This window comes from Erpetoichthys calabaricus, chromosome 3 (assembly GCF_900747795.2).
Source record: "Erpetoichthys calabaricus chromosome 3, fErpCal1.3, whole genome shotgun sequence".
Lineage (NCBI taxonomy): Eukaryota > Metazoa > Chordata > Cladistia > Polypteriformes > Polypteridae > Erpetoichthys > Erpetoichthys calabaricus.
In genome coordinates, this window is record NC_041396.2 from 141712568 (window position 1) to 141738332 (window position 25765).

At 39.5% G+C, this 25765-nt stretch overlaps 1 protein-coding gene across 2 annotated transcripts in view; it reads right to left on the reverse strand.

Annotated features, from left to right (window-relative positions):
• The window catches only part of si:ch211-195o20.7 (cytospin-A), a 62848-nt gene extending 39050 nt beyond the window's left edge, over positions 1 to 23798 (reverse strand). Inside the window, exons 1-3 of one of the 2 annotated variants that reach the window (XM_028791949.2) lie at positions 23459 to 23798; positions 19944 to 20043; positions 17686 to 18315 (exon numbers count right to left, since the gene is read on the reverse strand). In XM_028791949.2, the coding sequence (XP_028647782.1) occupies positions 17686 to 18315; positions 19944 to 19986 (673 nt within the window). In that variant the 5' untranslated portion in view covers positions 19987 to 20043; positions 23459 to 23798. The remainder of the gene's footprint in view (positions 1 to 17685; positions 18316 to 19943; positions 20044 to 23458) is intronic. The other variant, XM_028791948.2, reaches the window with a different exon arrangement.
• Positions 23799 to 25765: the final 1967 nt, after the last annotated feature.

A 25765-nucleotide genomic window follows, 5' to 3' on the forward strand; every position in this document is an offset into this window, starting at 1 on the left:
GGGCAAAGACTGCTGTGAAGACAAATAGTGTCTGCCTATTGAATCGGGGGGGTGGGGGGGGGGGCGAAGAACTTTATGACTGTCACAAATTGCTCAGTGCACAGAATTTGCAATTGATTATCAGTACTTTTGTGATGATGGCTGAAACCCATGCTAATAGAATACTATAGCAGCTTCAAACATATGCAAGTTATAGTATACGAGATCCACTCTCAAGTATCAAAAATTGAGGTGCAAATAAAAATTTGTTGTATTAAAACCTGTTACACTATTGTAGTGGAGTGCAAGATGAGTGATCTTTTTATTTGTAAAGTTAGAGTTAAGAAGGACCAGTCAGTTTTAAAACCCTAGAATTTCACTGATAAGGAAATTACCACTGGGGCTAGTTTTAGGATCTATTTATTTCCTTCCTTTCTTGTGAATTACACCCACACTGTAAAGTATCTAAGCCTGGAAGGAGGTCTGGCACGAGCAGTTTCACTGGTGAATGAGTGCGGGCAACTTCCTTAGTTTATCCAATCCTTTGTCAGTATGACTGAACCAGTAGAATAAGTCTGCTTGTCCCTTCCTGGGTCATTGTAATAGTATGTTGGTCAGTCCACTTTTCTCTCTTGACATCTCACCATGAGGAGAAGACCACCATCCTCTCTTGCCATTTCTCCATGAAGAAGACAACTGTATCTCTGAAACCATATTCAGACAGACATGCAGCCCATTTCAGTACTCCGTTCAAAGGCCATGTGATATCTTCAGTATACTATGGACATGGCTAAGCCGAGAGCAGCCTATGGACGCAAGATGTACAGCTACTTAGGCTGTATTTTTGTCTCACTGATTTTAGTTTGCTTATAATTTGGGCACATTACCTAAAATACAAAATACACAGCTAAAAGTGTAGCTTTTTTCTGCTTGTTTTTATTCTAAATTGTCTGAAAGTTATAGAGAAATAAGAGAATGGGAAGAACTGCTAAAATACAGTACCTGACCACAGAGTGAGAAGCAAAGGAGATTTGAGGCATTTTGGTAAAAAGTCTACATGATAAAAGCTATAAAGCGGAAACAAAATTACCTAGTACTCTATACAACAAAAGAATTATGCTGGAAATATGCTAAAAATGTAGAAAATGAAAAGAATTGCATTCCTTTCTTTGTCCGATATTTACAAGTGATGCAAGGTTCTGTGACAGACTATAAACACACTGTAATATATACTGTACAAAATCAAATATTTTAGTCCCCAGTTTACCATATAAACAGATGGAAAAAACACACCTCTGTATACCAAATATGCTTTCACTGTAAACTGATGCAGATTCACAAGGAAATAGACTTTAGCCTTTAATTAAGGGATAATGTTTAGATAAAAAAAATATATATTACAAGCACTCAAGTTACCACTACTGTACTTTAACATTTTTACACAAGTGACATGCCTGTTACTTTACCTAGTGTAATTCATAAGTTTTTTTTTTTTTTTTTTTTTTTTTAATATAAAAACCTCCCTCAAATTTCAACATCAAACTTCACCTAATTTTACATTCACTACCAGGCCAATTTTATAAACATGGACACTCCATTTACAGAATGTTCTTCTTTGGCACTCACTTACTTTAAGCACATGCCAGTTATTGTGCTCTTATTTATTCTACAACTTATATGGCTATAAAAACTTTATCTACAAATATACCTAAATTTAACTGCAAACTTTCATTGTAGCTCTCATGGGGTCAGTATCCAAACTTAATCAGCTAATATTATAACATAACTAGGGAATCCGGGATTCCTGGACATTTTTCATTCCCGGGAATGAAACTGCTGTAATTCCCGGGAATATGAGAACGGCCAAGCTCGTATATATAGCGTGTTAAAAAAAAAAAAAAACCCACACAACACCAATCAAGAAATAACAGAGTTATAGTTGAAAATAATTAAGTGGCACAGTCTTTTGGCACACGGTGTAGTGTGTTGCCGATTAATTCAGTCAACAACAGACCAGCAGCAGTCAATCTCCCGGCTGACTGAGCACAGTGGACTGGGAGGAGTCTGCACTCTGAGCGCACGAATGCCGGGACGGGGCAGAGTTCATTGACGTCTATGCTGTTGACAGCTTTGAACAGCAACTTGAAATTGTAATGCGTCAGTCTATTGCATCCGCATTATCTGTGCTAAGAAACTTGCCATCACAGAATGATGACAAGTAACTGGATGCATCAGTAAAAGCTGAAACGGCGGTGTTTCAAAGCAACGGCAAGCGCGGGCATTGTTTAGAACAAGTGTATTAGTATCTGATGACTGTGCCGCCTACTTCAGTGGAGGCAGAGCGTGCTTTCTCAGAGGCTGGCGTACTCTACACGAAGGTACGCTCTCGCCTGGACGACCACACGCTCGACACGTTGTGCTTTCTACGCTTTTATTACCACAACTAACTAGATACAAGTACTTATATGACAGCATGAACTGCTTGTAGTTAAGGTTAGTCTTTTATTGGTGTCAACATATTGCAGTAGTTTTATTAAAAGTTAGTGTCGCTCGTTCTAAAACCGTTCACATGTGAGATGCCCATGCACAGTGTCATTCCCGGGAGCCCCAAATTTCCAGGAATGGATAAACCCATCTGGGAATGGATTCCCCAATACCAACCTTCCCTTACAAGCCCAGTGTGCCATATGCAGTACAATACTATTAGAAATCCAGCATAATTAAGCACACTTACTGTATATGCAAGTACAACAGATGCATAAACATGAGGTAATTGCATAGAAAACCTAAGCACACAAAAACCTACTATTCTGTGGCAGTCATTTATAAAGTTAAGTCAAGTCGGGCAGCATGCACTGGTACAGTGCGTTGCTGCACCCACTACACAACAAAACCACCCAGTTGGCAACCCCCCAGGCAGACACGCGGTGCAGTCCCACCATCTGAAAATGACCCAGTATCTGCCGCAGCCAGGTGTTACGTGGGCAACCCCTTGGCCTGGTCCAGCCACTCGGGTCCCCAGCAATGAGGAACTTACGAGCTGGATCACCCCTCGGGGAAATGCGCCACATGGCTGTATTGCCGTAACTGCCACTCCCTCACAATGCAGGTAATGTGCCTCATTCGGGACTCCATTAGCAACCCACTCATTCGACACAAAGTCAAAAACCAACGGTACCCAAGGATTTTGCGGAGAGAGATAGTACCAAAGGAGTCCAGTCTTTCATCTCAGGTCACTGGATAGCGTCCCATGTCTCGCAACCATATAGCAAGACAGGAAGCACTAGGACTCTAAAGACTTGGACCTTTGTTCTTTTACACAGATGTCGGGAGCACCACACACCCCTTTCCAGCATCCTCATGACCCCTCATGCTCTCCCAATCCATCTACTGACTTCATAGGAAGAGTCACCGGAGACATAAATGCCAAGGTCAGTAAACCTATCGACAAGGTCAACAATCTCTCCGCAAACAGACACACTGCTGATGGCTCAGCCCAAGAGGTCATTAAAGGCCTGGATCTTGGTTTTTATCCAGGACACTTGCAAGCCCAGACACTCAGACTCCTCACTCATTCTCTCAAGTGCCCTGATCAGAGCCTCCATTGACACTGCGAAGATAACAGCATCGTCAGCAAAGTCAAGATCCGTGAATCTTTCTTCACCAACAGATACCCCACAGCCGCTGGACCCCACGACCTTGCCCAACACCCAGTCCACACAAGAACTGAATAGAGTAGGAGCAAGAACACACCCCTCACGAACCCCAAAATCAACTGGGAAAAATGCAGAGGTTCTGTCTCCATTCTGCACAGCACTCACAGTACCAGTGTATAGGCCGGCCATGATATTCAGCAACCTCAAGGGGATCCCGCGAACCCTCAGGATGTCCCACAGGGCAGCTCGATCAACCGAGTTGAACGCTTTATGAAAATTGACAAAGGCTGTAAAGAAACTCTGCCGATATTCGCGTTTGCGCTCCATGAGAACCCTCAGTGCCAGGATGTGGTCGATGGTAGACTTCTTAGGAGTAAAACCAGACTGTTCCAGTCGCTGGTAGGTGAGCAAGTGATCACGGATCCTATTGAGGACAACCCTAGCAAGGACCTTACCCAGCACCGAGAGCAGTGTTATCCCCCTGTAATTGCTGCAATCCAGGCTATCACCCTTCCCTTTCCAGATAGGGATAACAAGTCTGGTTTTCCAGTCAGTTGGGATGATACCAGTCTACCAAATGGAAGCAAAGATTGCTTGCAATGCCAGGAGGACAGCCTTACCACCTACCTGGAGAAGTTCACCCTGGATACCACAGATCCCTGCAGCCTTTCCTCCCCTCAGCTGGTTCACCACCTGTGCAATCTCAGCTGGATTGGGTGGTTCACAGCTAATTAGAGGTTTGGCCCCAAGGACGTAGACCCAGAGATATCGAACATCCTAGCCGGAGGATCAGCTTTGAACAGCTGCTCAAAGTAGCCAGCCTAGCGGGTCACAACTGCAGTGTCATCCGTAAGGACCGTTCCATCAGCCGCCTTGACTGCGACTCTCTGAGGAGATTTATAAAATTTAATCATTATAATCATTTAATAATCATTTATAAAATGATCATTCAAATAGATTCTCTTAAAAGCCTTGGATTTTATCACATGTTAACAATCAACATATAATTTGAGATTTATAAATCCAAAAACTGATGTGAAAATATTCTTAAAAACACACACAAGTTAAAAATCAATTGAACTGGTATGCTGCTGTTCTCCCCTAGTTGGGGAAATTACTCATGATATGATATTTATTGAAAAGAAACACCACACACACACCCCATTAGGTTCAGCTAAGATTTGAAAATCCTAAGGGAAAAAAAAAACAACACCACCACACCACACACCCAAACACCACACACATGAAAATGTATTTTGGCCATTTTAAATTTTGCCCAAAATTAAATACCCAGTGTGCATCTCATTACTTCAAATATCACTTTCACAGTCTGCCTTAATGACTAATTAGGGGAGTGAGTGTGTTCACTCCATATACAAGACAGGTATCATTATAGACTAAGAAGTCATGACTGCACTTGCTCCACTAGTTGACTTAATAAATGGCACTTTGTGCAGCAAGGATATTTTCAGACACCAAATACTTTCTCTCATGATGAGGAGTGGCATACTCAGTTATTGGCTGCCAAGAGTGTCCAAAATGAACCTCTGACAACAGCTATTACCCAGGCTTTAGAGTTTACTACTTTCAATTCCACTATTCCAGTGAAGGTGCAAGCTTATGTGATTCTTGTATTCATCACAGCAGTTTATTAGCCTCCTCTCAAGCAAACTGTACCTTTTGCCGGTTTCTTCACTACTGCTGTCACAGCCAATCAAGCAGTATACTTTCACTTTCCAGTACCTTAAGCATTGGGGGTTAGTATGTAGCAAATTTGCTCTGGGTTCTTGCTGTCATGAAACCTTTCTTCTTGCTTTGAATTTCTCCTTTAGCTGCCATTTTTAACAGAGTTAAGAGTGATTTCTTGTCATATACATTCTATTATATCTGAACATCTAAAGATATTTCAGGGCATTCATTGAGCAAAGACAACATGCTCATTCACGTGTGCTCAAATTTAGGACAATTTATCATTTATAAGTAGACCATTCAGGGGGAAAAAAAAAAAAAATTTAGGAACATGTGTGCGTATGGAAGTTTAAGGGCTTGTTTATACTTCACATTCAGAACGCGTACGCATCATGGCTGCCACGCGTCCCCAGTGTTCATTTGGTGAATCCTCGGAGCATATCCTCAGAAATTAACACGATGCTTGCGCGAGTTGTAGTAACAGGAAAATCGGGGGGCACAGTGTGATAAAAGTCGGATTGTGACGTCAGAGTCTGTTTACGTGTGACAGAAACCCTCTTTGAGGATCTTACAGGATCGATGTGAGCACTTCAATATTTGACGATTGGTTCGATGCGGTGAAGCAAAAAACCGACATACAAATGCATTTGTAGTGCTTTTATATTCATGTGTCGCATATTCCCCAACGTAATGTCACGATACATTTTAAAGATCTCATATGCCATCTTCTGAGCATTTTTTTTTTTTTTGTTTTTGCACCTTTACAACAGCATCAGAATGTATGACAGCGTATTTGAGCCACAGAGAAAACAAATGAGAGCATGGTGAAAAGGTCTATTTTGTGTTGTTAATCGCTACGTGCTTCTGGGACTTCCTCCTGAACTGACAGCAGCAATCACCACGCAGAACACATAAAATTTATGATATTCCAGCTCTCGGCACATTTAGAATCCTTTGATTTATACTTGATATTACTTTCATGATGAAATACATTAAAGTATGTATGTTACATTTTACACAAGTTGTTAACTTCAATTAAATTCAATTAACTTCAATTAATTAACTTCAATTAATTTGGTGATGCTAAAATGACACTAATGTATGTGTATGCTTGTGTTCACCTTGCGATGAGCCGATGCCCCGTTCATGGATTTTGTTTCGGTCTTGCACCTGATGCTTGCTGGAATGGGCACATCCCTGGATTGATGTATGTAATCATTAAACATCCTTTTTAGAGATATTGTGGCAAGGTGTCCTTGGAATTTAAATTGATTTTTCAGGCAATTCACAACACAGCGAAGCCAAACGTTTTCTTACCATGATAATATCTTGCACTGCTACCTGGTGGAATCTTCCCGATTAATGAAAAGTATGTGCGCAAGTATAAACAGTAAAACGGTTGCATAGTGTCTGCTGTAGCATGCATCGCGTCAGGTGAAGTATAAACCTGGCCTAATGCTGGTTCAAAGGAACTCTTACAAAACAACAGCATGTTCAAAACATATTTTTAATAAATGAGGTACTGGTGTTTTAAACTTTAGTATATGGTCTACCTAGGTGCTAGATCCTAATGAACTGTTTGTTTGCTCTTAATACGTCTTTCAAAGCACTAATGGCAAAACTAAACTAGATAGTGTATTTAACAGTAGCTTAACAGTATTAGTATGCAACAAGATTTCAGGAAAAGGCTTTGTTTCTAGCATACCAATAAACAATTAAAAGATGCATTGTAGCTTACCCCTAAAGTCCCTGTGGTAAAGAGTTACCTTTTATTTATTTATTTTTTTTTTTTTAGCAGTGTTGAGTTTTTCGCCACACTTGTAAGCTGATGTTGCTTTGCTATTTTTATACGACATAGGCAACCCTCATGAAGGCATTCTACACCCATAATTAGTCCACGTATACAAAATAAATGTAGAGGTGGGGAATTACGGGACAGACGCAGTGCAACAGCAACACTTTTGCAGGACAAAATTTCCAAAAATAGAACTAGCTGGAGATCATCCTCTTATTGCGGTGAACAAATTTACTCCTAATGTTAACTATATTGCATTTAGTCCCGTTTGTGATGTTTACTGTCATATTTAAGGGGTGCACTTGTTCATTTTCATGAAAACGTTTGCCAACATTACAAAAAAAAAAAAAAATAAGTAAAAAAAATTGCAAGACTATTTTTGCAAGTAGCAATTTTACATTATTGCCTGTTCCACACAATCTAAAGTCTTGAGCAGCTTTGCAAAGCTTATTAAAGGCTTATAAAAGGTTTCGTTTCACCCTACTTTCTTCTGTACTAGGGGGCTCTGCCCCCTGCTCGCTTCGCTCGCCAACCACCGGCGTTGGGGCATGACAAAGAGTGAGATGTATGAATTAGATATAGAATAGTGTGCAGGTTTGGATGCATAGAGTAATGTTTTATTTGAATATTTCTTTGTATACAACATTAGTAGTAAAGATGGTGTCTTGTCCTTGAATGAGTCTTCCTTGGCATGGATCATTTATAAATTTAACTTTAACGTCAGATGAACGTCGAACACGTGAGAAGGCAACATAAAGTTGTCCATGTCCAAAAACTGGTTCAGAGAGGTAGATGCCAACCTTGTCCATGGTTTGTCCTTGTGATTTGTTGATGGTCATGGCAAATGCAGGTTTAATGGGGAACTGTCAGCGTTTCAATGTAAAAGGTAATTCTAGGTCAGAACTCGTAAGGTCAATTCTAGGAATGAGAACAGTATTGTTAGCATGTGATCCTGTAAGAACTGTTGCTTGAATAACATTGTGTGTCATGGTGTTGACGACTAACCGTGTGCCATTGCATAAACCCTGTTTAGTGTTAAGGTTTCTTAATAGCATGATTATTGTTCCGTTTTTAAGGGTAAGGTTGTGTTGTGGTCATCCGGCCGGGTTAATAGTGTTCAAATATTCTAAGGGGAAATTCAGATGTTCATTGTCGTCATCAGAGTTAACTTTGTCAGAGCTTAGAAAGAGCCGTGTCTCTCCAGGAAGTAATTAAATGACCTGGTTATTAATGTGATTAACATTAATATTTTTTGGACATAATATAGTGCGTTGTGTTAACCACATATGTGAAAGCAGTATGGGCCATTGCCTTTTGGTGGCCTGATATGTACTCCTGTAGATGCAAAAGCAAATGAACTATTGTAGGATCTAATGCAGTTCATAAAGTTTTTACTTTCAGGCACATCGTTAGTTAGAAGCTTCTGTAGATATTCAGGATATGAATGTAAAGGAGGCAGTCTAATCTGCCCCCTTTTGACAACAACGTGTAAATTCATTATTTGTATCGCCTATTGTTTCTTCTGGGAAGTTAAGTGAATGACAATGATTGCAAATGACATTCATTAATCCCAATGAATTTTCCTCAATAGTGGACTCATTATTGAAGGCGTTGTCAGCCAACTGGCGTAAGCGTTTAGCAGGTGTCTGTCGTTGATGTCCGCGACGGGCATGTTTTGCTTGTGGCGTTTGAGTGCCGCGTTGTTGCATGTCCATTATTTGTGACTCGCTATTTTGGAGTTTTAATTGATTCGCCTCCGCTTTGCGTAATGTCCGTTTCAGTCTACGTCGTGCATTGTTTGTATCGAGCCTTGTCCGTTTTTGTATGTCGGTCAGTTGAGCTTTCTGCTTTTGGAGTCTTGCTTGCTTGTTTTCTGGCAGTTCATATGCGCGTTGTACACGTCTGCATTCATTTATTCTGTCTCTTCGCTCCCTTTTTTGTATGTCTGAGACGCGAGCTCTTTCGGTTTGAAATCGTGCTTGTTTCGATGCAGCACTTTGAGACGCGCGCTGTATGCGTCTACGTTCATTGTCTGTCCATTTGGGCACGTCTCTATAACGGGGTTACTTGAGCTTTGCGTTTTTTGATCCGAGACATTTTTTCTCCCGGAGTTTCCGAAGCGCGTTGTATGCGCCGCCGTGTATTTTGTTGTTTCATTCATGTTCGTGTGTTTGGTCCCGTTATCCGATCCGAATCGTTTTGTACCCGTGACCGTGTATTCATGACTTGTTTGTTCCTCGGCATGCGAAATATGTATAAGTAATAAGGAGGATCGCACTCACTGTTAATATGTAGCCTTTTCTGCAGTTGAATGGTTAATAGTGCTTTATTGTAAGGAGATCCACCTATGCGGACACCTATGCTGCCTAGTGTGAAGGTGTTGAGATGACGTATGTTTAATATGGACGTTTCCTTTAGAAATGTGGCTTTGGGTGTCACTTCTTATTGATGTGTGGGGGGGTGGGTGAGGATTGTTGTTGCGCGAGCGTCTTCTTTCTTTTTGTGTTCCAGGGGCTTGTTGAATCCCCCTCTGTGTGTGTATCCCGTCCGGTGCCTGTGGGGGGGGGGGGGGGGGGTATTGCCTTGCTGTTGTGCGCGAGCGTCTTTTTTTTTTTTGTGTGCTAGTTTCGTGTGCAATGGGTTTCGTGCGGCACCTGCGTTTGACTACTTTTTTCTGTGCTCACGGCGCCTCATTTCTTTGACTCCTTTTTTCTGTGCTCACTCCTTTTTTCTGTGGTCTTGTCCGCCTCTCGCGGCCCCTCATTTCTTGGGCCGCCTGCGCAGTACCTCTTTTTGCGGCTACGGACCCATGGCCGGATGTCCCTGCGTCCATCCGGTTTAGCATTCTCGGTTAGTTAATATGGATTAAAAGCTTGGATATTCTCATTCACCAACACATCACTCCAAAAATTAGCTTGATATACTGAATCATAAATATACTGGTTAACACAACTAAAAAAATAAAGTACATCTGGTTACACGTTAGCTGGTTCTATTACTTCAAGCTTCCTGATCTACGCAACATGCCAATTTCTTGTCAGGAACAATGCCTCTAGATTTTAGTTAAAGGCTCATTTGAGAGTATTAAATTTGAAGTGCAGAGTTTACAAAAATATTGAGGGTACATACAATGAATAAACACAAAGCAGTCTATGACAGACACTATATATTTGGGCAAGGAGCTCAATAATATTAGATAGACCACTTAGTAGTCCAAAATGTTTCACGAGAGAATCATGTCAAGTCTCTGGAAGGAAGTGTGGTGAAGATGCCAAGGGCTATCAAGCTTGACCTCTTGCCACCATGACCTGCACACCGAAAACTGGAAAGTGATGCTATGTACATGACTATGTACGTGTGATCCACATTTTAGCACAAGCACATGTTTGTTTATTGTCATGACCCAGCAGTTTATTTCCACTTAAAAAAAAAAAAAAAAACCCAACACCAGATATGGCATGCCATAGAGTACCATCAAATATCTGCTATACTACTCTGAATAGGTTTAAGTTAGTAAAAACTTTTACAGACTCCCTGGAAGGTACATACCAGTTACAAGATTCAGTTCAATGGAACTTAATGTTAATACGCAAGTACATGCCATCATTTAACTACATCTAAAAGTCTAGAATACTGCAAATGTATTTAATTTTCCATTTATACTGTATACAAAATTTGATACAACCGATTACATTTCATTTGTTTTTCCAATCAGCACACAGGCAGATGAAGAGACTTGATCATGGTCAAACCGTGTCAGTAACCAGGATTTGATCCCACAACCTCAGTTTAAAGTCATAGGTACAAAGCCTTAACCCACTACACCACACTGCCTGCCAAGATTATCCTTTGGTTTGGGAAAAAAAAAAAAAAAAAAAACCAACAACACCACTTTTGAACATAGAAAGGTACTTCATCACATCAGATTAACTGATTGCCACTATAGCAGAGGTCCATTGTCTTATGAATTTTCCCAGACAATGCTGGGTAACACAGCTAGTTATAAATTATATAAAACGCAAAACAAGAAGGAAGTAAACTCAACAAGATGACCATGCAGCAGGCATGTCAAACACACAGCCCCCGGGCCGCATGCGTCCCGCAACAGAAGTCTGTACAAAATGATTACTATCGTTTGTGATTGAATCATTCTGCATCTTCGGTGTTACTTATTGACTTTTCTTACTTCTGCCTTCTGACAAAAGCGCATTTTCCCATGGCATTATGGTACCGGAAACATCATCTGCTAGTATAGCCACGAGCCTTGACCAAGTGAAGTGCTAGGCTGCAGCAGCGGGCAGCCTTAGGCATGTGCAAACTGTGCACCTGCACAGTGCCGCCAAATACCAGAGGCCGCCACGCCAATATATATTGAATATAAAACAGAAAGAGAAAATAACGACAGAGCTGACGGCAATGTGGCCGAAAAATATTGTGTTTCTTGTTAATTAGTACGCTGTATTTACAAATGTCGCTAGAGTCAGAGCAGTAAGCTATTACTGTATTATAGAACGTTCTGCCGTAATGAGTTATATCATGGGCCTCCACTTGGTTTTCAAGTTACAGACACGCGTGTATAGAAGCGTGTCATGAGCACGAGGCAGCTATGCAGTGTCCGCAACAGATGTGGCCATCCGCCGTGCATAAGATACCGTATTGACATTGCCAGGTGAAGGGGCCACCGATTCTTTCTCTGCCCAGGGCCGCCACGAGCCTAGAGCCGCCCCTGCTAAGGCTACACTACTGACTGGGCTGCTGAGGCTGGCCACTGGGCAGAACTGACCATCACGAGTAGTAATAGCCCGCATATTTTCACTTTTTTTTGCTCTAGTTTCATGTAAATTTGTGCTAGTATTGTAACGAACAGTTACTGCAGACTACAGCTGAAGATCTGAAGTTGGTGAGTTGTTTATTAACATTTTTGTGATTTTGAGTTTGTAAAATTATTGTAGGTCTGGTGGCTTTTTGCATATCGGCTTATTTTACAATATAAACTTTGAAGTAAACTTAGTAAAGTAAAATCCTCCAAAAATCAAATTTGTTTTCCAACTTGAATTTCTGAGCAATGAATTCAGTGAGCATTTTCGTGATGTCATTTTACACAAACAGGGCATTGCGCTATTCTCTTACAACGTTGAGAATGCGCCCGAGAATATCCAAATGGAATTGACTGAAGTGCAGTCAGATTCTATTCTGAAGGCAAAATACAACGAAGTTGGTGTGCCAGGCTTGTATGCTTACCTGCCACCCTCGTATGTGCAGATCCGTAAGTTGGCAACGAGAGTACTGTCAATGTTCAGAAGCACTTACCTTTGTGAACAATTGTTTTTGTTAATGAAAGCTACCAAAACCCCACATTGCTCAAGACTTATCATCGAGCACCTTTCATCCCTCATAAAAGTTGCAGCTGCACAAGATTTCAAGCCTGATATTGACGAGCTGGTTACTAACAAGAGATGCCAAGTGTCGGGACAAAAGAAAAATCTCACACTGTAAGGCTCCTATATAAGCAATGAATGTAATGAATATAATATAATAAGGACCTAGCTAAGAGGCCAAGACTCTAATTCTACACTGTTGTATGGAGACTGTATGAAGATAAATTGCTTTTCTTTAAACTTTAAGTGTTACATTTTTTAAAGTTTTCAGTATTGGAAAGAAAGCTACAGTAACTTTGTATAATAGTATTTGTTACAGTGCGGCCTGCTGACGCACATATGGCAGTCAAAGTGGCCCACCAATGGTAGTGAGTTTGACATGCCTGCCATACAGTATCTCTACGCCCATCTAGACAGACTTCAAAACCAGTATGTTGGCTACCAAGGATTGCCAAGCTTACTCTCTTTTAAGCCCAGCTCAACTGTTGTAAAATTTGCCGACACCTCTAATCCAGACTGTACTTTTAGTTGCACTTTAAAAAAAAAAAAAAAAAAAAAAAAAAAAAATCATTTACTGCTTTGGTATACATTTCCTTTGACAACTTTCTTGAAGGATCGTGCTGGTGGCCCATCCTATTGCCCCTTTAGAACACTGATCACACATGCACGGTATTACTACCCTCTGCATTTCCACTCATATTGTTCCATTATTTCCCCTGGAGGGCTACTGTGCAGCATTTATCCTTTCCTTTGCCATCCATGCAATACTTCACAATACAAAAACAAACATATATACACAACCACACATGTGCCCACATATAAAAAGGGTGACCATAGAATTAAGATTTGATTTTATGAGGTGGCTTACAGGCCCGGCCTTAGGCATAGGCGAAGTAGGCGACCGCCTAGGGCCCCGGCGTCCGGGGGGCTCCGGATCGACTCCTTGGTCTAATTTTCACGCATTTCGCAGAGCTTCCAGGGGGGCTCCGCACCCCTGAGGGGGCCCCTGGACCCCCCTTTCGCCTAGGGCCCCATAATACCTAAGACTGGGCCTGTGGCTTAAGATTAGCTCCTTTGTACTAAAATGAGAATTAAAAGATTAACATTTGTGGTTGTAGTGGCAGTGTAGTGTAGTGGTTAAGGCTTTGGGCTTCAAATGCCGAGGTTGTGGGTTCAAATCCTGCTACTGGCACTATGTGAACATGTCTCTTGACCTGCCCGTGCTCAAGATATGTAACCAATTGTACCATAAATGTTGTAAGTCACCTTTTGTAGCCCATTTGCCTCAACATTTAGTGTGTGGTGTATTCAGGGATGCTTTTCTAGTCACTACAGTTGTACAGAGTGGGTATCAGCTACCATGGCCTCAGCTTCAACAAGTCAGACCATCTGACGTTTGTTCACAGAGCTGCTGCTCACCAAGGTTTTGTTTTTTTTGCACCATTCGGAGTAAAGTGTACAGACTGTTGCGCTTGAAAATCCCAGATCAGAAGAAGTTTAAAAAAAAAAAATATATAATAATAGTTCAAACCTGCCTGTCTGGCACCAACACTGTGGCAGCATCAAAAATCATGGAGATCACACCTATTCTGATGTTTGATGGCCACATTAAACTGAAGCTCCCGATTCGTATCTGCAGGATTTTAGGCAATGTACTACTGGTACATAATTAGCCAGTTAAATAATTGCACGAATAAGAAAGTGTACATGTGTTCTTAGTAATTTCCTCAGCGAGTATATAAATGATGATTTGGACAAGCACTTTGAACAAGCCGTAAACTCGGCAGGTGAAACAAATGGGAGTGACCATACAGAGACAGGAAAAGGGTTGATCTCCCAGTCTCAAATAGCTTTAGTAAAAATCTGCACTCCGATTCATGGGAGCCTCACCAACATATACATAAGCAACAATGCTGTAAAACAATGAGGTCACAGCTGTAGGACACATTGCCATTTCTGCTAGGCTTTTAGTGACATACAAGGCCTGTTGAGACAGCAAATTTAACAGGGATGCAGAAATTCAGTTACACCCCGTCATCTGTACTCCTGAGTGAATGTCTGAATTGTAGCTCATACTCTCACTTTGGCCAGCTCCATATTACATCGCATAACAGAAGGTACAAATCATAATTGAATAGACAACTCTGCAGAGAGTTCAGACAAAAAGGCACCCAAATGGACACTCTTTTAAAGCTTGTAAACACAATCTGAACTATGGTTCAATATAATGAACAGAAGAAGAAGGGGGGAGGGGAAGAGATACCACCTGTGACAACAAGCCATTTTCTTTGGGGACAGAAGCCACCCACCTTTCTTTGGCTTGACAGACTAAACTAGCTCCAAGATCCACTCTGCCAAGCCAAAGTCTATGCCAGTAACTGAGCCCTGTCTGAGGAAACTGAAAAGCAGCATTACTTCAAGTAGAGAACTTCAGAACTTGGACTGTTTTGCCAGAAAGACATACTTTTCTCTATGAAGTTGCAAAGGCATCAGCAAAGAGCCTAACAGAGAGCTGAAGAAGGCAGCATTACATCACACCGCAGGCAAAGGACCACATAGCAAAAGAAGTATGCACTCCAACAGAAGAAGAGCATTCCACTTGAACCCAGTGCAACAACATGCATCTCCACACAGATGTAATCCTTAAAAAATGTGTTGTAAAACAGTTTGTGCCAAGATAAAATAGAACTCTAAATAGCTAATAAACAGCCTGCCTATTTCATGTTATGTTTGTCTCGTCTGTCTTGGATCCTGTCTGATGTGAATACGATAATTGCTTATTTCTTTAATCCTTGTGTTTATCAATAAACTAAATTATTCAGTTTCATAAAAAATGAGTGTGCTTCAGTTACATTGATTCGAGTCGAATGGCAGAACACTGCATCCTACAGAGAAAGGAAAGGGAAATAAAACAGAAGCCTTACTGAATTAAATTACTGGTATTACCAAAGGCAAAATGGTTAATTCATATAAATTCATCTTGTTTTCTCACATCCATGCACCATTTCCTACATTTCTTTTGTACCAATGAATAAAGCACAAAATAGAGATATTCTCACTCATTTCCTACACTGCAGAAGATGAAACATTAAAACAATACTAAATCCAAACAAAGGATCCTCATTCCGGACTTGTATTTTATTTAGTGTAAATATGAAATAGCAAACACTCAGTTACAGGTGTACACGTTTATACTACAAAGCAGGCTCCTTAAAAATGGTTATTTGACGTTCTTTAACTTCACTTTCTGGGGGGAAAAAAAAAAACAAAAAGTTGATTTCCCACAGAAATCGCGCTCAATTAGTAGGTTATATTCCTTGCAAAACAAAAGGAGATTTTTATTATTTTTTTTTTTTTTTAAACTTCTGTCCCTGTACTGGATTTATTATTGATGTGTGCTGTTCATAATGCCCAAGAATGTTCCCGTTCCTAGTAAGGGTAAAGAGGATGATCTGGAGCCTTTGGACCTTTGACACCTTGGGGCCTATGAGGTCTTACTTGCTTGAACCCAAGGTCGAATCACTGGCAAGACTGTGTGCAACTTTACGTAAAGAGTGAATGTCCATATAGATTAGTTATACAATACTTTCGTTGCATGCAATCAATATTAAGTTAATTTGCTTGCTGTTTACAACAATCAACCAGGGATAACAGTAAGGAAAGCTACTGACCACCTCCCTTCTATCACATTGAATGAGCTATAAAGACTGCTCTGTGAAACTGTACTCCAAGCAATACCACATCCACCACCAGTTTCAACATAACCCCTGTGAATAAATTGGTTTGGTTTTAGTGGCGAGTGGTTTAGTCAGGGGTCGCTAAGTACGGTCCTGGAGCACCACCGTGGCTACAGGATTTCATTCTAGCCCCACCCCCAACCCCCTTTTTCATTTGAGCTGCTAATTAAATTGAATTTAAATTCACAAGAAGTTAATTGTTCCCCTAAATTGCTTAATTTGTTTCCTTAAATGGACACCCAAACAGAAATGAAATGTGAAGTGAGGAAGCCAACAGAAGATCAACTAAGTCAGGGCCTCAAGCTTCAACCGATTTCACTCCAACCAGCTGCTTAATGGAGGTGCCAATTCTTGTCATTAATTAAATCAGTTCTTTAATTTGGTGGCTTTGTTGCTGCTCTTGTGGTCTTAGCAGACATTTCCGAAATTGTTGATTTTCTCTTTCAAAGGGCACGGTTAACAGTTTTGGGTACCTGAGCAGACAGACATTCCTGAGACCTTCATCTTTCTTTATTTTCAGATATTGTATGATGGACACCAGTTGTTTTGGCTCATTTTGTATCTCCTTATTGTTTGGCTGCTAATTAAGGAAAACAATTTAGGGGTCCGAGTCTTAGATAAGTCTATTAAAATTAGTTCAAAAGTTAATTAGCAGCAAAAAGGTCACTCATTAAGAAAAGGGGTAGAATGAAAACCTGCAGCCATGGTGGTCCTCCAGGACCGGAGTTGGTGACCCCTGGTTTAGATCTCAAACTATTTTGATTGCTGTTCATGTATTTCTTAAATACAAATTAGGTTCTCAATGAAAGACAGACAGACAGAACACATTTCTGGTATCAAAACTTCAGTTATAGCAGTGTTTCACAACCTCGGTCCTGGGGGCCCACTGTGGCTGCAGGTTTTTGTTCCAGCCAGATTCCTAATCAGTGACAACACCTGATAGCACTGATCATTTAATTAGCTGGTATTTTTTTTTTATTCTAGTCAGAAAAGCACAGCAGCAGGATTTTTACATTTATAAGACATTTAGAAATATTTCTGCTTTTGCTAGAGATTTAAATGCTTAATTCTCTTTTGTTGATTTCATCATATTTTGCCCTTTCTCTGTGCAGTTTTTACCCTTTGTTGTATCTTAATGAGAATTAAAAATGAGCAGAGCAGACACCCTGGCAAATAAGCAAAGGCTGCAACTACTTTAGCATCAGATTCAATGTATTTTTTTTCTTTTTAACCAAACTTAGTTTTCTAATTTCTATACTGTTTCCAAAACACAGAACTTGGGAAATAATTCATTTAATTAGCTCAGGAGTCCAATTAAAAACAAAATCTGGTTGGAGCAAAAACCTGCAAGCCACAGTGGGTCCTGAGGACCAAGGTTGAGAAACACTGAGTTATAGTATGGTAGTCAAAGTACAAGATATCGTGATAAATAAAATTACATTTATTCTCACCTGTATTGACAACCGATGCATTCCAATCATTTTTCCAATAGTCTTGCACACCAGATTCATGTTTTACCTTTTGTTTGAGGATACTCTGGTCACCGTTATTCATTTCTGACCAATGGATGATACTGCCATCATTCAAAACAGACTGATCTATCCCACTGTCCTTTTCACCTGTGTAATCAAGTGTACTATCTTCCGTGACATTCTGTGCCATACTGCTTTCCAACTCGGCAGAGGACTGAAAGCTAATACATGCAGAATCCTTACTACCTGTAGGAACAAACATTTTCGTGGTACCAGCTGCATTGTGATGTCCATTCCAACTCCCAGTCTGAACTGGTTCACATTCATCACTGTAAGATCCTGTACTGTCTGTAACAGAAGCAATAGAAGTTTCAGGGCTGCCTGGATAGTCTTCACAGTAGTGAACGGGTAAAGAATCCTTCCTGGATTTAACATTTATTGTAGAAGAAAGTAATGCTCCAGGGCTAGGCCCCATTATTTTCCCTGAACTCCTTCCATCTATCCCTTGTGGTTTTACTGGTGAGCAAGATGAGGCTTGGTCAGAATGAAAGGAATGAGGCACATAGGCTGCATGATCAACAGAACCTTGATCCCCTGTCCGATGGGTATCTGCCAGGATATGAAGCAAAAAAAACAGTTTAATTCATACTCAATAGGACTGGCAAACAACAACATTTTAGGATAGGAAGAAATATAAAGAGAGAGGCTGTGAAATAGTGTGAAACCCATTTTCAGTTTACCAAAAAAATTGCATATTTAACTGTCATTTAACTAAATCGCCATTAGTCATTTTACCATATGGATAGAAATTGTACTTTTGTTCATTACATTTCTTTGAAGGTTTAATGAAAATTAAAAAAAAAAAAAAAAAAGAGGATAGTTTCTATTTTTGTCTTGCCAACAACATTAAAACACCACAAGATCAAAATGGTGACAGTGACAAAAACAGTGTCAAGATTTTTTTTTTTTTGCATGTGTATAAAAGGTACAGTTTATAATAATAATAATAATAATAATAATAATAAAGCCCTCAGCTAAAACAAGGCTAATTCGAAAGAAATTTGTGATAAACGTGTGGAGAGAAAGCTCATGGCCATAACTAGGTTATATTTTTGTGTCAGAATTCACATGTATTAAAGTGCAATAGACTGGTGCTTGTTCTTTTGCAATAGACTCAATTGTTTTACTCTGGATAACAATTAACTTATAGTAATTAAAATGTTTCTATTATGTGCATTAAACATCAACCAGTTATTTGTACAAGCCCTAATTTGTTACAAATAAACTCAACTATCCCATTACAAAAAAAAGAGAACTGAGCTCTGTGAAGTTTCACATTATTGCTGCCAACATAATTAATTCTTTCTAACTCCCTTCACGCCTACTTGACAATCCATTGCTTAAAAAAAAAAAAAAAAAAAAAGTTCTACATTATACCACTTTTTTCAAGTTGTAACCACCTGTAAAAATGTTTATGAAATGGAACTCATGGAATGTGCAGTTTCTTGCTCAAAAACCACAGACTGCTGTGCAGATCAATATCTAAACAACAGACACTGCAAGTAGCAGAAGAATTTAAAAAAAAAAAAAAAAAAAAAAAAAAAAAAAAACCACAACACACACCAGTCAAGTACAGTAACATCACAATGATTGATATCGTTAGGTGTCAATCCAATACCCTGACATGGGTAAAATCTGATATAATGAGTTATGCATACAACTGTACCACAATATCCACTGTTAATCACAAAGTTTTTACTGCTTATCATATGCCATTGACCATTTAGATTAAGAGCAACATCAGAGTTATGCACAAAATTAAGTTGTTCCAAGCACATTCCCATCATACAATCAGTAAAATCTCTTTCTAGTCTAATTCAGGGTTGCAAGGGGTTAGAGCCAGTCTCAGGATCTAACAAAAGGATGAGGAATAGTTCTTTGTCATGGACTCATTCACAACCTCCAAAACCAGACAGGTGTAAAATGTGAAACCTCCATATAGACAGTGACTAGTTACAGGATTTTAACCCAGGAAGTTACACTTGTGACATAGCATTGTTAACCACAACACCACTCTGTGTTTACTTAAATTCTGTTAAGAGTACATGGAGTAAAAGTACATTTCATTAGGTGGCTAATGCTAAGAATTTCAAACAAAACACTGATATACACAACATAGTTACTGTCTTTAGAGTCTCTATTCCTCTTATCTCTTGTAAATTGATCAGACATATTACCAGGAGCTGCAGATGTTGTCTCTCTGGTGCTTGAGTTCCCCATTCTCTGGAATTAGCACTGCTGCTCTGTTTGCATTGCTCTGTTGCTTCTATTTGCCACCTAAAGGGAACAAACAATTTAAATCAATTTTGGAAGCCCATCCCTTACATATTATCAGGAGTTCATGTCTGGAGCACCATTTGAAACATTCAAAACACAAAATAACAGGAAATGAAATCCTAGCTTGGCAAGGAACAGTCTAAACAGACAGTGGGTGTTTGCACTACAGTGTTCTCTTAAACAGCAACTTTTACCTTAAGTTAGGACAGTTCTTTATTAAAATGACACACTTTTGATCATGTGATTAAAAACAATCTTTACAAAACACAGAATAAAGAATTTTCAATTTAAAAATACCATAGATAGAAAGAGAGACAGAGTATTCGGTTCTCATTCATGTATCATATTGGATAGAACAGAGAGAAGTGCACCTTTGTTTTTTTTATGTCAGATTCTTTTTTTGGTCCACAAGGTTTCCTGTATAAAACTGGCCATGAAGTCCATGCTGTTGTACAGATGCAGCCCCATTGACAGCACCAAATTAAGCGTGCATTAGAAATATTTCTAATTATTTAAAAACTTACTGCTAGAAATCACCACCGCACATTTAAATTTCCCATCAAGGAAAAAAAGTAAATACAAGTATGGGGCAACAGCATGATTCACCAAATGTTAAATAAGCATTTCTGATTTAAAAAAGCTACACCAGATGTGACATTATCAGACTATCAGGGGTAACAGAAGGCTATATAGTACTGACTGCCAGCATTAACTTTCAAAACCTGCTGGAATTTGTTTTTTTTTTTATTTCAAATGATATAGGGTCTCAATCATTTACACAATAATGATTTATATAAAGCTTTTCGGGCGGCACGGTGGCGCAGTGGGTAGCGCTGCTGCCTCGCAGTTGAGAGATCTGGGGACCTGGGTTCGATTCCCGGGTCCTCCCTGCGTGGAGTTTGCATGTTCTCCCCGTGTCTGCGTGTGGGTTTCCTCCGGGCGCTCCGGTTTCCTCCCACAGTCCAAAGACATGCAGGTTAGGTGGATTGGCGATTCTAAATTGGCCCTAGTGTGTGCTTGGTGTGTGGGTGTGTTTGTGTGTGTCCTGCGGTGGGTTGGCACCCTGCCCAGGATTGGTTCCCTGCCTTGTGCCCTGTGTTGGCTGGGATTGGCTCCAGCAGACCCCCGTGACCCTGTGTTCGGATTCAGCGGGTTAGAAAATGGATGGATGGATGGATAAAGCTTTTCTTATATCATGAGTGATTTTGATCAAACTTTTATTAACAGCAAATGACACTGAAGGAGGAAGTAGTTTTGGTTCAGTGCTTTACACAATTTAAATAATTAGTTAATGTTGGAAAAAAATAGAAAATCTTTAATAAACCCATTCCACAAACGGGTTTTTATGGTGGTTGCTACTTTTTGTTCTTGGGGGTGAGGGGCATAGTCGTCTGGTGTTCTCTTGCTTTCACCGATAACAAATTTTAGCTACTCCTTCTAGAAACTGGCCAAAGATTGTAACTCCCACCCCTTCACTCCAAAAAGTTATATCAGATTCAGCATTCATCTGACCCTCCATAAGGAGGATTCATTTTTATTTCTCCACAGTGTCCAAAGTCTAATCTGACCTGGTATTTGGTCACCAAACCCCAAGAGATAAGGCAGCAGTTGGCCAATACCTTCTGCACTAGCAGTAGTTTAAAACGGAAAAAGCTCAGCTTTACCAGTAACAGCATAGCAAATTTAAAAAAAAAAAAAAAAAAAAAAAAAAAGGTATCCTTAAAGTTTTGTGATAATTGAAATAAAAGAATCTCCAGACTTTCAAGTAAGAAAATCCAAATTGAAACAATAAAGAAATAATTAACAGGCCACAATTAACATCTATATACATACATACATACACACACACACACACACACACACACTTCATTGTTAATTACCTGCTTATATAAAACAAGTATGATAAATCTGATCATGCTTACAAAAATAGAAATGCACTTATTGCTACATTAATACTGCATGCATTTTCAAAGTAACCAATACATGAGAAAAAGAGGTCTTATAATGAAAATGCTTAATTTCAAAGCTGGAGTTGCACTGTAATACAAAATTTGAATTGCAATGAAAATCTATAGGTCACTATGCCAGGGCAGAGATATAAAATTCGAACCTTGCAAATGCTAGCAAATAGACAAGAAATTCAATAAAAGACACAAAGTTAATCACGGACTGAAAAACTGTTTGCATGGAAATCTTGCTGCCCTAAGGGAATGGCATCAAGCATCCTACATTGTTGCTCAACCATCCTCAGGTTACATACACGTACATATTTTCTTATGCCACTTAAGTGCAAACGTATGGGACGGGCGTTCAGCATATTCCATCAGGAATTGGAACCAGCAACAAGTCTGGTCCATATGGGCACGCTCTTGTGCATAGACACCCTTCACATCGGCCAATTTATTGCCGAACTATTCTTGAACCTAGTGGTCCTTCAGTATCAATTAAACTTTTGTTATCTCACACGCTCTACCTTTGACTTTTTCAAAATAGAAAAATTCCCAAAACAGTAAAACTGCGAAAAGTTAATACAAAAGTTATTTACCGTATGTGCAGTATATACTCAGAGACTGATGGACTGATTTGAATTTTGCTAATAAAAATTTTATATATTTAAGACATTGTTTGAAAATGGCCCGACAGTTGCATTGGACACATAAGTAGTTGAACATCATCATTTATTTACGCTTGAATATGTGCCAGCTTCCAATTAAACGACATCCATTTTTCACACGCACTAATTCTAGACGGGACACAACGCTAATTTTGAAAGCCCATTCACTAATTGTATGCGACGTGAGGGGAAGAAAGTTCACACACAATCGAAAAAACAAAACGGGAAACCTCCACATATACCACGGCAAGGAAATGATTCGAACCCAGGTTCCTGGAGATGTGAGATAGTAGGGCATTTAATTCAAGTTACTGTTTAAAGGGCAGACGAAAGTGAGTACATTACGCGAAATGCTAGCAAAAATGAAATGACGTACAATTGCTAACAATCTCCTCCACCAACACATTGCAGGACAAGAGAAGCTTGAGGGCCTGCTGGTCAAACCGGGCGTTCTCTTCGATTCATTTGCACTTTTTATTCAGAATAAACAAGATAGGACGAGAATCAACTACGGCCAGCATCTCACTCAACCAGTCGGCGTCGAAAAGAAGTGCTACTGCAGTTATGCATACGGGTTATTTTTACAATAACAGAGAGACTCCACCAGTATTTACTAATATAATACAATTATCTTAAAGTGAACCTATGAAAAGAACAGCGCAGCTCAACTATAACAGGATAAATGCAGTCCAACATAAAGCATATATGCATCCGCATTCCTTTCCGGAAAAGGACCACGGTTAAACTAATAACACGTTAAACTTTAGTGGCTATTATAAGTAACAATGATAAATGATGCACCTCAGTTTAAGAGCAGGTGAAGAAAGAAACCCCGCTGAATGAGTTCCTCTGCGTTGCCATTCATCTCCCGATCCCCCTTTTTTAATAAGGAAAGGTGGTTGTCACTTAAGTATCCGAGTCAGAGCTAAGGAATGACGGAAATGTTGCTTGATTAGCTGCGGAGCATCCTGTGAATACAGCGAACAATCCCGACCTTCTCGCTCCAACGCCTGCACAGCTGTCTCCTAATCCTGTGGTCACATGTCATCAACTGCGCCGAGCCAAGAGCGGAGAACGTGCCAGACACGCCTGAGACTGCGGCAGGTAAATGTCTGGCATGCCGCTTTACAGGCTGTGACGGGTGGAGAAAACACACCCTTCAAGCAACGAAACGTCACATCGATGTGTGAACACACCAACAGGACCAGATACGTCAGTAAATATGAAAAAGATTCTCACGGCGCATTTTCTTAAGTATATCTTTGTGATTCAGCGCGGAAACAAAGCAGGTCAGCTGCAGGTTCTGTGCGTTTTCTAAATGCTTTTATGTAAATTTTGTTCAAATCAGTGACTTGGTGCTTATTTGTATAGTATAACTCATTAAATCAAAATAGTTGCATCCGTCTTGGGAAGAGCTCGAATTCTAATTATCATTCAGGTTTCCATTCCAGCTATATTCTTGTAGCAACTTTGAAAACTATTGTATACATTCAGTATACGCTTTTTTTTTTTCAGAAACCGGAGTGGTGATTTATCGTGTGACGTCTTTTTATGAAACGGACAAGTTGCGAATCATTGTGTTATACTGAAAAATGATGCTTTGAATAATCGTATTTCAAAATTTGAACGGATTAAGCAATTCCCAAAAGATCTCACAATGTAATTCAAACATTAGCCATAGAGGTAATCGCACCGTAACAAAAGGAATGTTCTAACAATTATTATAAATCAAATTGCTGCTTGTTAACTGGACACATTTAAACTAAAGCAATATTATGCGTTCAAATTATGTGACAATTTTCCATTCATTTAGATTGTGTTATCCTTACACAAAAACTTTATCTTTTATGGATTAAATTAAGACCCTCACCAGAGAAAAATGGAAATAAAACGGTAATCATGAAAAACGTTACTTACAGAAATTTCACTGGATAAAGAACATTTCACTTTCAGGTAATTCATGAAGATAGTAAATTATTATGTAACGCCTACCTAATACCACAGGCAACCAATTAAAATAATGATATAATCGTTAAAAGAATTTGCCTTCACGTCATTACGTGGAGAGGAAAAATGGTGGTGTGATGTTGTGGTGTGACAAGATTGTTAAAGATAAACTACCCAAAATGGCTCACATAACCACATAAATCCTGCATTAAAGAGTAACTTGCACATGTAGTGATGAACTTTTTTTCAGATGGTATAGAGGGTTGTGGGTCCCCACAACTATTTTATTTAAAAAGTGGTACTCCCTATTAGCTTAACTGTGTGCTGATTCATCACTTGGTAAAGGAAAACAAATAGCTCACAAACTGCAGGAACAGTTCTAGAAAATATCCTAAAAATAACACTATACCCAACCACAGTTTCCCAGTGGAAAAATTTTTTTTATAAATAACCTAGTTTTATGGGAAAGATGCCCACCTGGGAATACTGCAGTTCCTATGTGCACAAATAACTGAAGGTCCTATGCCAATGAAATGCTTTTTGCTTTGCTTCAACATAAATTAACCTGCTTAATGTGATATCTAATAAAGTTGTACTTTTATTGAAAACTGAGAAGTAATGTCTAGAAAAGTGTTCATGATAAGTTCACTTAAGGTGGTTTTAAATGGCAAAATATGTCAAGAACTATTGTTTCGTAATAAATAAAATGTTCATTGTAATTAAAGTCAATGTAAACTACGTATGCCATTTGGCTATTTAGAATACTTTTCATCCATCCATCCATCCATCAATCAATTTTCCTACCTGAGTGTCCAGTTCAGGGTCATGAGGATCCATGCTCCTCTCAAGCGATAACACTATTTAAAGTAATTTGAGGTGTTTCAAACAATTTGCATTGTTTCAACATAAATTAAAGTTTGTAATGTGACACCCAAAAAAAAGTGTGTCAGTTATGTGTGACAGAATCCATAAATGCTTAAAATATTTTCATGCTGAGTAAAGTCTACTGTACAGCAAAATAAATCACATATCATTTTTTGAGTGTATACTATATTATCCTTCCAATTATTATCAAATCCACTTTTTTCACTTTAGGATTATTGCTGCTGGGAATAGACAGAATGCAGGAGCCAGTCCTGCACAGGGCACCAGTATATCACA